The sequence below is a fragment of the Carcharodon carcharias genome, chromosome 21 (assembly GCF_017639515.1).
Source record: "Carcharodon carcharias isolate sCarCar2 chromosome 21, sCarCar2.pri, whole genome shotgun sequence".
In the NCBI taxonomy this organism is placed as follows: domain Eukaryota; kingdom Metazoa; phylum Chordata; class Chondrichthyes; order Lamniformes; family Lamnidae; genus Carcharodon; species Carcharodon carcharias.
The window spans coordinates 26,202,124-26,214,648 of record NC_054487.1 but is presented as its reverse complement, the minus strand read 5'-3'; the positions used below and the strand labels follow the sequence as shown (position 1 = coordinate 26,214,648).

At 39.8% G+C, this 12,525-nt stretch overlaps 1 protein-coding gene across 4 annotated transcripts in view; it reads right to left on the bottom strand.

The window, feature by feature from the left end:
- The window catches only part of ttc38 (tetratricopeptide repeat domain 38), a 66,107-nt gene that overhangs the window by 17,514 nt on the left and 36,068 nt on the right, over positions 1 to 12,525 (bottom strand). For all 4 annotated transcript variants that reach the window (XM_041215590.1, XM_041215589.1, XM_041215587.1 and 1 more), the window contains 6 exons: positions 11,957 to 12,076; positions 11,275 to 11,334; positions 7,958 to 7,996; positions 6,526 to 6,607; positions 2,677 to 2,842; positions 410 to 569 (listed from right to left, as the gene is read on the bottom strand). In XM_041215590.1, the coding sequence (XP_041071524.1) occupies positions 410 to 569; positions 2,677 to 2,842; positions 6,526 to 6,607; positions 7,958 to 7,996; positions 11,275 to 11,334; positions 11,957 to 12,076 (627 nt within the window). The remainder of the gene's footprint in view (positions 1 to 409; positions 570 to 2,676; positions 2,843 to 6,525; positions 6,608 to 7,957; positions 7,997 to 11,274; positions 11,335 to 11,956; positions 12,077 to 12,525) is intronic.

Here is a 12,525-nt window from a genome sequence, read left to right as displayed (position 1 = left end):
TAAGGCACATGGTGCTAAAGGAGCGCAGCAGTATGGATAGGGAGTTGAATCAATCAATTAGGTAGGGAAATCTCATAGCACTCTGTTCACACAAAAGGCAAGACATATCTGTAACTCTCTCCTCCCAAACAGCTGTAGATGATAGGACAACTGGAGCTTTCAGGACTGAGACCAATAGATTTAGTTAGATAAACAAATCAACAAATTTGGAGCAAAGGCAGCAAAGTGGTGTTGGGTAGAAATCAATCATGTTACCATCAAATGGTGCAGCAGGCTCAACATGTGAATGGTCCACTTCTGTGCCTATGTTGCTATCACTTGCATAGTATATTTTCAGAGCCAAAGTCCATTGATGTTTGAATCTGATTTCAGCTCATGTAGGTCATATTGAAAAGAAACTGCAGAATACCTGTGCATTACTGCCTCCAATGTTCTGAATCTGGTAGCGAATTGGATTTAACAGATCCACAGCGCAACTATAATTTCCATTTGCAAACTCTGTTATCGCCCGACAGATAGGAAGCCCCAAATCTCGACCAAGCTGGTATTGATAGTTCTCACCAGGAGTTCTGAAGAAGAAAAATGTTTTAATCTATAATCCGAGATACATTATACATAGTTCACTCATTTTGTCTGGTGTAAATTCATAATTTTCTTTAAATTTGTAATTCTTTTCAGAAATGGAAAAGCAGATTGGTTATTGATGAACAGCACTCAATGGAAAAACATGAAGACCTGACAAGAGACCTCACCAAAGATTTTCCTCACAAAAGGAAGGAATTTGATTTCTACGTTTTCTTTGAACCAATCTGTTAGGACAAAATGCTTTTTCACAGGATTTTCTTTGACTGTTTTTAAGATTTACTAACAGAGAATTACCGTCACATTAATTCCAACTTTGAGAAATAAACAAACAAATTAAAAATTAATCATAAGCGGTTGGGATGCTCCAATAAACTTCAGAGCATAAAAACTTAGTTTAAACCTCTCACGGACAAATGCAAGCATTCCTTCATCATCTGCGTTTAAATCCTTAGTGCCATCCTCAAAGTCATGTATCTTTATAAACTACAGGATCAATGCTGCATTTGCTCCTTAATGACGCAATAGAAACTAATTTAGTTTTTTATTTCTTAATTTTATCAAATGTTGTGAATTTAATCACTAATTAGTTGCCGACATTATAAATAAACCACCACTGAAGTCCAGATATGCTGCATTTAGACAATCAGTACACCTGAGTAGCACAGCATAAATTGTGACTTGCTGCTGTTGACGTTCTGTGGTCAAATCTATTTGTCCAAATGGGGCTTGTCGCTGCTACCCATCCTGTGCAGTTTTTCCCCAGTAAAAGACTTTTCCTATCACCTCGAATTTTCTCATTATTTTTCCCCATTACCCCCTCTCTCTTGAAAGCAGCCAATCAGTTCCATGTGTGGTTGGAGTTCAACCCAATTATTTGTTCTGGACTGTGGAGGTCTGTATAACAGTTTAACTCTCTATTCATTTGATGCCCAGATATTCCGTTCCAAAATTTGTCACTGAAGGGGTTACTGGCCTGAAGGGGTTATAAGGTTGACTGCAACATGGTTGTGATTAGCTAATTCAGCACAAACCTGTGACCTTCCAGTTCTATATGGGTCAATAATATATATTACACTTACCCAATGAGCCATAAGGGGCTTCTTTCAAACATTACTCAATTTTAATGTATTTTAATAATCAGAGGATTAGGTGAATTGGGGCTCCGGGAATGAACTGCTGCCCTAGTAGCAGGGCTGAACAACTAAATTCATTGTGCTGTAAATAGGAGCTTTTGTAACATTGGGCTACAAGGTTTTATCTCAACTCAAAATACAGGGAAAATAGAAAGTAATTTAACAATGTGTTTAATGTTGTATACTGTTAATGAAGAGGTTCAGGCACTTATATGTCTGAACAGGAATTATTCATTATCAGATATGACTATGTACTTATTTACAGACAGTAGGCTTCTTCAATCCTAGCCAAGGGCCATCTCCAATATAGACTTCTACCACACTACTACTCCATTACAACACTACTACCATTATGTGACTCTCTATCATCATCACGTGGGTGAAACTCTCTCCCCGGTCCCACATTAACCATTTCAGTCCTGAACATCCTAATACTACAATTGAATGTATGTGAAATTAAAACTCACAGCTAAAACTAATGGAGTGATGTCAGGTATAGCACATTGCAATTCTGTATAATGGTCAAAGTCCTATTTTCAATACTTATTTGATTTATTGGTGGCTGAACAAAATTTATACTTGTTAAAATGAGGATGCCAGCACTGGTTAGAGGAATTTTTGTAGGTCCCAATGTTTGCATCACTGGGAGCTGAACTGAAATTGTTAAAATACTTTACTTCTGACTCTCAGGACAGTTGTATTAGAAGACAACATGCCATTCGTTTGGGATTCAATTCTATCCCTAGCCTTGAGCTGGAACAATGACATCTATCCACAATACAGAGGGTGCAAAAAGGGTTCATCATCAGTGAATCACTTAAAAATACATAAAACTCCCAGTTATATCACAATACATCAACAAGCTAAGCATTATATCTTCACACCCAGAATCTGGCAATATCTTGAGAGGGACAGACCTTTGGATAGCTGGAAGTATCTAATTTATATGCATGCTTACTGAGAGACTTCTTGCAGTGATGTGATGATCTGATTAGCAGTGTCGGTATCTTTAGCTCCAAGCAGTGACATCAGTGTATGGACGTCATTGTAGATAAGAATATGGTCTTTGGCATGACTCTTGGTGACTCTAACAAGTTTCTTCCAGTGATCGTCCACATTAATACCTGTGGGAAACTGTACTGTCAGTAGAAAATTGGATCTGGCATGTTCTTTCAGTCTTCATATTCTCATTCAATTATTTGATCAGAAATCCCATTACTTGCGAATAATAGAAACAAGAAGTTAAAACACTATTTAAAAACACTGTCCACTTCTGGGTGGGAGTGTGCTAGGCCTTATATTAGCCTCTCTCTAAAACCTGCAACACAAGTCCCAATTTAAACAATTTATCTGCCACCTTCCATATTTCTTTAAACAAAATCCTCATCAAGTCCCTTGATAACTTCCCTCTTGAAATCTCTTCCCTACTATCCTGACTTTCTGCATTGATAAGCTCCTTATCTTTGGTGACTCTAACCTGGCCTGACTAATTTGAATATTTTGATTATTCTTTGATTTCCTTCCCTCTAAATATCCCTCTGCTCATCTTTCTGCCTTCTGTTTTGCCATTGGATAAAAACTCTCTCCCTGAATTGCTTCACCATCACAATCCCCAACCCCTAATTCTCTCACCTTTGGCTCATCACCTAATCTGGCACCAACACCTACATCAAAGTTGTTCCATGATCATTTCTCCTGAACTTTTGGCTCTCTTGTCCACACAGCTTCCATCATTATCCTAGGTACAACAGCTACCTCCATGGAAGCAAACTCAGTTTTTTCATAATTAAAACAGAAAATGCTGGAAAAACTCAGCAGGTCTGGCAGCATCTAACAGAGTTAACGTTTCAAGTCCATATGACTCTTCTTCAGAGCTAAAGAAAAGTAGAAATATGATGGATTTTATACTGTTTAAGAGGGGATGGAGCAGGCGGAATGAGATAAAGGGTCAGGGACAGATGACAGCTAAAAGGATTGACAAAGATGTCATGGACAAAAAAAAAGGGAGTGTTAATGATAGTAGTAAAGAGTAAAGAAGGTGCTGATAATGGCATAAAAGTTGGACAGCAGAATGTGTTAATAGCAGAACAAGGGTCAGTGCTCTGTGAAAGCAAAACATTAAAACAAATGACAGATGGCCTGGGGAGGAGGGGGGAATTTGGGGAAAAAGGATAAAAACATTGAACAAATAAATAAAAGAATAAAATAAAGTTTCTGAAAAAATAATAAATAAATGAAAATTGGATTTAAAAAAAGGGGTCAAGATGGAGGAGAGAGTTTATGGTCTGACGTTGTTGAACTCAATGTTAAGTCCAGAAGGCTGTAAAGTGCATAATCGGAAGATGAGGTGCTGTTCCTCCAGTTTGCGTTGAGCTTCAGGCCAAGGACAGACATGTGGGCATGAGAGCAGGGTGGTGTGTTGAAATGGCAAGCAACAGGAAGGTCTTGGTCATGCCTGCAGACTGAGCGAAGGTGTTCTGCAAAGCAGTCACCCAGTCTGCATTTAGTCTCCCCAGTGTAGAGAAGGCTGCATTGGGAGCAGTGAATACAATAGGCCAAATTGAAGGAGGTGCAAGTGATGCACTGCTTCACCTGAAAGGAGTGTTTGGGGGCTTGGTTGGTGAGGAGGGAGGAGGTAAAGGGGCAGGTGTTGCACCTTCTGCAATTGCATGGGAAGATGCTGTGGGAAGAGGATGAAGAGCTGGGGGTGATGGAGGAGTGGACCAGAGTGTCATGAAGAACCCGCCCTCCCCGCATAGGGCCATCTGTCACTTGTTTTTATGTTTTGCTTTCACAGAGCCTTGTTCAGCTATTATCACCTTCTGCTATCTTACCTTTATGCCACTATCAGCACCTTCTTTACCTTTACCACTACCATTAACACTTCCTTTGTCTTGTGTCCATGACATCTTGTCAATCTCTCCTTAGCTGTCACCTATGCCTGGCCTTCTATCTTGTTCCACCTGCTCCACCCCCTCTTAAACAGTATAAAATCCATCATATTTCTACTTCTCTTCAGCTCTGAAGTCATATGGATTCAAAACATTAGCTCTGTTTCTCTCTCCACAGATGCTGCCAGACCTGCAAAGTTTTTACAACATTTTCTATTTTTATTTCAGCTTTCTAGCATCCACAGTACTTTGCTTTTATCATTTTTTTTCCATTTGTATACAGTGGCTAAATGACTGTCCTGGTGTTGGTCACCAGATTTGGATCAAAGGAAAGAAATAACACCAAGCCCTCCCAGCAGCAAATTCCTCTTCCTCTCCAGGATGACCCTGGAGTAACAAGAACAACTGCAAATTTATTCTCTGTCACAACCTTCACAAACCTTCTTTTTTGCAGCTTCCATTCTCACCTTTAATGATAAAAGAGCTTGTCGAACTGTAGATGTTAACAGCACAAGAAGAGGCCATTTACACCTAGTGTCTGTTACAGCTATATGCAAGAGCAATCCTAAACTAAACTATCCCACTACCTCAGTTTCCACCAATAACCCAGTAGCTTCTCATTTTCAAATGTTCATCCACTTTTTCCTTATGATCTGTGCCTCAACTACACCCTGGGCAGAACATTAGATTCCAATGACCTTCTTCATAATGAAGATTCATCTAATCTCTCTCCTCACTCTCAGCAATGAGTACTTGTAACCAACTGCCCAAAGGAAATAATTTTCCCTATTAATCTTACCAAAACCCATACTAGTTTTAAAAAGCCTACATCTGGTGACCAATACCAGGAAAGTCATTTAGCCACTGTATACAAATGGAAGGCTTTTCCTGATCTGAGGAAATATTGCCAATATTTCAAATGTCTATGCATAACTACAGTGCATCTATGCTATGGTATGGTTTTCATGTCCTTTCTATAATGGGAGGGGGGAAGGGGGGGTGGGGTGGGGAGAGTTGGGGGGAGGGATCCAAAACTGCACACAGTTTTGATCTGAAAGAGACCAACAATAGTTGTAATAAATAGTGCTTAATAGGGAACAGGGTTAATGAAAAGACAAAATAAAAGAACCTATGAATCTGATTAAGAATGGTATTTATATTCTGTTCTCACTATGAGATATTCACTGCTGTTTACTTGGCTTCTTCCCTACCTCCAACAATGTAATTTATTATAAAAGCAAAATACTGCGAATGCTGGAAATCTGAAACAAAAACAGAAAATGCTGGAAAAACTCAGCAGGTCTGACAGCATCTTTGGAGAGAGAAAAACAAAGTTAATGTTTCGAGACTATTTCAGCTCTGAAGAAGGGTCATACAGACTCAAAACGTTAACTTTGTTTTTCTCTCTCCAAAGATGCTGTCAGACCTGTTGAGTTTTTCCAGCATTTTCTGTTTTTGTTTTTAATGTAATTTATTAACAGCACATGTCTATTTGTTAATTATATGTAATATCCACATCCAAAATTGTTTCAACAATTATTTGCATTTACACAGCAACTTTAATGCAGACAAATGTCCCAAAGCATGCCACAGAGGTGCAATTAAAAAAAACAGCCAAGACTAAGGAGTAAATATTAGAAGGGCTGACCAAAAACATGGTCAGAAGTGGGCTCTACAAACAATCTTAAAAAGGAGACCTAGGTAACTTAAGGTACAGTTATCAATGATGGGGCAAAGGTAGAATCGGATGGGGGGCAGTGCATGCACCAGAATCAGAGAAACAGGTAGAATAGACAAGGTTTGTAGGGCTGGGGGAAGTTACAGAGGTCAGCATAGGCAACACCATGAATGGACTCAAATACAAAAATGTGAACACTGAATTTAATTTGAAGTATTGGACAAAGGAAAATATCAACCTTCCATTTGGAGTCGAAATAACATAGAACATGCGTCCACTATATCCAACATTGTTCCAGATTCAAAACAACTTCTGGAAATCTGCATGTGGTACAGAGAAAATAATAGTAAGAAACCAGAGCAAAACACATGCAGTTGAGAGAAATAATAAACTAAAACACTTGTGTTTACTTCACATCATATTTAAGGGGAGGTAGTGGCATGGTAGTATTGTCACTGGACTGGTAAGCCAGAGACCAGGATAATATTCTGGGGATCTGGATTCAAATCCCATTACAGCAGATGCTAGAATTTGAATTCAATAAAAATCTGGAATTAAAAGTGTAACGATGACCATAAAAAAAAAAACCATTGTCAATTGTTGCAAAAAATCATCTGGTCCACTAATGCTCTTTGGGGAAGGGAACCTGCTGTCCTTACTTGGTTTGGCCTCCAGACCCACAGCAATGTGGTTGACTCTGAAATGGCCTAGCAAGCCAATCAGTAAATGCTGGCCTAGCCAATGATGCAACAACATTAAAACATCTATTAATAGATAAATGACAAGAAGTAAATGAAGCTGTGAGGTGGGAGGGTAAGTTGGTGGGGGGGGGGAATGAAACACAAGTCCTAATTTACTTTACCCCGTTTCAATAGGTCTACTTTCCTCTAGGTGCTCTCTGGCTGGGCATTATGCCTGAAAGTAGGGAAGGAATGCAAACTCGCAGTGAACCTGAGAGAATGTAAACTAGGGGTTTTTCTATTGGTACCGAATGCCTCATATAATCCAACTGATTCTGGAGACAAGAATCAGGGAAGTTGTGCGGAGGTTTACAGGAGTACCTACCAGCCTGCCAGCAAGCATCACTCCATCCTCAAGACCCATGTAGATCCTGGCTGAGCACCCAACTTCCCACTTCATTATCACCCAAACTCTCGGGTTACTCCTACAAAAGTGTCAGCCCATCTACATCCACTGGACAATGTACTGGAGGTTTGGGGGTGGGGGGTTGGAGATCTGACATGACTAGCCTGGTTGACACAAGGTTTAGTGGATCAGTTTAAATAAAAAAGGCAATTGCCACACGGGCTCTTCAAAGAACTCTACTCTTTTTACACAAATCAGTCCTGCTGCTAAACAGTAATATGCAGCTAAAAGTAGCAGCATTAGGTACAAATATGAGAAAATAGAATGGAAACTGCAAAGTACTTTCCCTTTCAACACTGCTGCAACTGTGTAATATGCAGGACAAGAAGTATCAGCATGCAGACAACTTTGATTCTTCACAGTTTAAATACTAAATGCTGAAATACCCAATTTCAAAATATTGATCCGGAACTAATCCTTGAAATCAAATGAACAAAATCAAAAATCAAAATGCCTACATCCAATGTAAATTGGACTTCTGCTGTAAAATATTTTTTCAACCTTCAGCTACAGTTTATACTCACATGAGCATCATACAGTGTGAGTGCTGCTTCATATTCGCCCTGTGTGAATAAGAAAAAAGCAAAAAACTGCGGATGTTGGAAATCCAAAACAAAAACAAAAATACAAAAATACCTGGAAAAACTCAGCAGGTCTGGCAGCATCTGCGGATAGGAGCACAGTTAACGTTGAGTCCAAATGACCCATCAATAAGAATGTTATCCAAGAATAAGGATGTAAACATAATTGAGGGTTTCAGAGTAATAACTGTGAATATTAAGCACTCCAAGCTAAGGTAAAGTGCTGCCCAGATCAGATAAAGTACAATCCAGCTACAGAATGAATCTCCCTCCACTAGGCCTCAAACAAACAACACAACTAAAACTCAGCTGCAGAAAGCATTCCTTATTTCTACTGTATAGCATTTTCATTTCTTACACCCCCCTCTATCTGAGCTGTGTGTTCTGGATCGCTTTATGCTGTGTTTTTATATCCATTCTCTAAGAAATTGATCCAGACCGGCCCAAATACATTTTCCTTTGACGGATTCCACTAGATGCAATGACATTTCCAATCCCCGCTCTGCCAGTGGGAGCTTGGACACAGGTGGCAGTGATCACAAAATCACAGGCATCTTTCCATCCATTGTAATCAAAAAACAAAACATCAACAGCTCTTTCCCCACTGGCTGCATGTATGTGAAGCCCTGCAAAGAGCCCTGTAAAATATGCCCTCAAATGAAGCTGACTTTATAAGTCATCATAAATTTGCACCAACAAAACTGAGACCAAGCAGGATTCCTATAGCCCTTTCTGGTCTTCAACATACATACGTTTCTATTAACCTGGAGAAGGTTTTGTACCAGTAAGCAACATGTTGTTAATTTTGCTTTTATTTCAAATTTGCTCCTCTTCAGATGATTTTTAATAAAGTGTTTTGAGTTCAAGATCTGAAAACAGATTCCATGGCCATTTCCATGGAGGGCAGAGTCAGGAGGACAGTGCCCAAGTGATTATGCAGCCAAGATTTGTGATTCTTTTGAACACTTCCTGTTGAAGCATTTTCTCCATTTTTCAAAAAGGCTACATTTGTTGCCAATGCTGTGCACGTGAAGTTCTAGTGTTTTACCCCATTATGTAATTGCAAATGACAGAGCAGGCAGCGGCCAGGACCAAAGAAGGTGCTGCTCGTATCATCACGCCTGTGTGTTAGACTGATAGCCGGGAAGAGACACTTTTTCCACCTTGATCTTAATGCCTGTCACAATCTAACTACGGCCAGTAAAAACCCTGCACTGGCAACAGCGTGATCTATATACTTCTAAAATACACCAATACCCTTACAAACATATTTTAAAAACATTAGCAGATATCTGCCTTTATCGTGAAGATACTGTGGCGTACTGGACTGACATCATGTCACAATTATATGGGGCTTGGTGTTATGACTGATGCAGTTGGTAAAGCTGAGTTATTTAAAAACCCCAGAGGGAAACTTTAAATAACTGTCATAATCTATATTTTTAGGTGGTATGTTTGAGATGCAGCTCTAAATTCAGAAATCATGATCAAAATGAACGATGGAGCAGGCTCGAAGGGCCGAATAGTTTCTATATTTCTATGTAATCAGACTACTAGTTCTCAAGAGGTTTTTATATCAAACTACATGAGACATTTATTAATTTACACAAGTTAAATATATACACATGGCTACAAATTACTACTGTCATAACTTTTAACAAACTCTCAAACTAATCTCCATTAAGACAACAACAACCTATGGACTTTAAACAGACACCAGCCAAAGTATTTTCACCTTACAAATTCAAAGTGAGATTCCTTTCACTTTGGTTCCCTTGCAGACACAATGGCAGGCTTACAGGCTCTGAGATCTTACATTGCAAATGCCTTGCATACACGAAACTGCTATCTGTTATACCCAGCACATCTCATTGAATGTAAATTCTCATTGTATCACCAGCCCCCTTGAACATCACCTCTTCTAACAATAAAACCTCTTTCATAGTACCAATTTTATTAGTAATATAAACATTGCTTGGTCTCTGCTAGCTAGGTGCCAGATTTCACTCCCCTTCTTGAATGCTCTATTCAACATAATGCAAATGCACTATACCTCTCTTACATCTCAAAACTAGTATGCATCAAAGCACCTAGCCTAGCTGGCTTTAATCCAATTAAGACAGACCCACAAACTAAACCTCTATTTTAAAAGAAAAATAATTTCCATAATATTATATACATTAATAGCTCCATGACACTTGGGTAGTGACCAGTTTGTCAAGACCAGCCTTTACATTCGCAACCTCAGAACACAATTTGTTACCTAGTCTTCCTGTGAGGGAGCAGTCATCAAGCCATTAAGTAAACAAAATAAGATTTGAAGACTGCAGAATACACCATATGACCGAATCTCCAGGGTCCAGCAAATGTTGGCAATCCTAGTTATATACCATTAAATTAGTGCATAGAAAAAATCCAAAAGGTTGTTGAAAAAATATTGCCAACAGAACAAAAGGCTTTCTGGCAGGCTGGGCGCAGAGGACTGACATCATTGTATTTCTGTGCATGCATGGACTAGTATTGGAGCCCATCTTGTGCAGCCATCTTCCATTGACAAGAGAGACAGTGTTTTTATAAATCAATGGGCTAAATATCCCAATTCAGCACACTGGATAGTTAGTCCAGCAGGCATGTGACTCAAATTAGCTCAAAGCTGAGATCCACCGGGTCATAATCTTACATCAGGGATTCCAAGGAGCTTCTGCCCACTCCAAACAAAGACAGTGACAAAGGGAGAGGCTGGAATAGGGCCTTAATGCTTAGGTTTTTCATATCTCTAACCTCTCAGCTCAGCTGACCTCAAACTGCAAAGGCCCCTCCCTATGCAGATTGGATTCCTGTTGGGAGTCTGACTAAAATATTTAAATGTCCCCAGGACATTGACTGGGTTGAAGGCCCACCACTGAGTTAAGCAGAAGTCCAGCCCCCACCACCCCCCACCCCCCACCTTAATATTATGCTGATTTTCCATCCAAAAGAAGAACCTTCCATTCAGCAGAATCCACTGCACCACCCAGTCCCCTCTTACAGAATACCTTGTCAAGACATTTTCAGATTATCAGATCAGTTCTGCTCCTGTCAGTGACATTACAAAATGATCGCGGTGCACACATGGAGAAAGTATAGGATCCTTCAATCCAATGGGATAGCTTAAAATGTATTTATGTTGGAAAGTCAGGCTGTGGATGTTAAGCGTAATATGACAATTAGCAGGTACAAACAAACATGGGATGGTACAAGTGTCCAAATCACTTACAAACCTTTTCAATGTAGTAGAGTGCCCAGTGCCAATAAATATGACAGGAGAGCATGTCAGAACCCTGTAAGTAGATTGAAAAGGCAATTATTAAAACATTTCCATAAATATATTATTTTTGGCTTTTTCAGCATTCCATGACTATTAGGAGACAGGTCACCTATTCCCATTGCTCTCGCAGGGCTATTTTTCAACTAACAGTTGTTCATTATTGGTACCGATCGACTGTATTTCAGATTTTCTGTATCTCAACAATCCCTCTTAGTTATTGTGTTAATAACAGATATGGCAACAATAAATGTTATCAATTGCATCAAACTCAACTGGATGCTAACAGTTATTCATTTATTTAACCTATTTTAGAAAAAAACAAATGGGGAACAAAATTCCTTCCCCTACATTTTCTCACCACAAAACCAGCAATTAAGGCTGCAAAAGGTGAGCAATTTGCTAGAAAGTATATAACAGAAACCTAGTGATGACAATTTTCCTTCTAATGATCTTCTGCTCCCTTGCCTTTGGGAAGACTGAACATAAACAACCAACTTCCCTACAGCAGATCCGAAAGAGTGGAATTCATTCCCACAGTGCTCTTTGCAGCTGTACCAGCCGCTGTCTAAATTATATTTTATCAATTTTAATAAGGTTCAATCAGGAACCACTTATCTTTGCTTTCTTATGTTTACCATCCAGTTGTTTTCCGTCTGCTTCAGATATTTTAATCCAGTGTCCACATCTGCACGCATCTCATACACATGTGCCAGGGTATGTGTAGACCAAGCATCACCTGGGTTCAGAGCCAAGCCCTGATGAAGAGGAGATAGAGGAGGGGGAAAAAGAGAGATAGAAGTTTACACTGTGCATGTTAAAAGACATTATAATGGCCTACAACTTCCAATGGAGTGGCAGTTGAATTGGATTGCCACTCCGTTGGAAAAGTTTTTACCTTGAAATTCAGGTGATCCTATCTTGCCTGAACTTTCTAACTCAGGCTGGGCAAATGCAGCGTGTCCCTGGGGCCTAGCATTGAGGGCTGTAGAGTTGCAGGTGAGTATGCCACAGTCCCTATTTTACAGCACTAGCTGCTGTAAACCAGATAAGTTTAAAGGTAAGTGGGTGGGACCTTTGAAGGGGCAGAGGAGTGTGGATCAGGGTGTCGGGTCAGGCCTTGAGGGGGTGGGCGGGTAGTTTGTGATGGCAGTGGTGGTGAGAGTCGGGCCTCTCACCGTAAGTGGGAGGGTGTGGGATGTCGGGT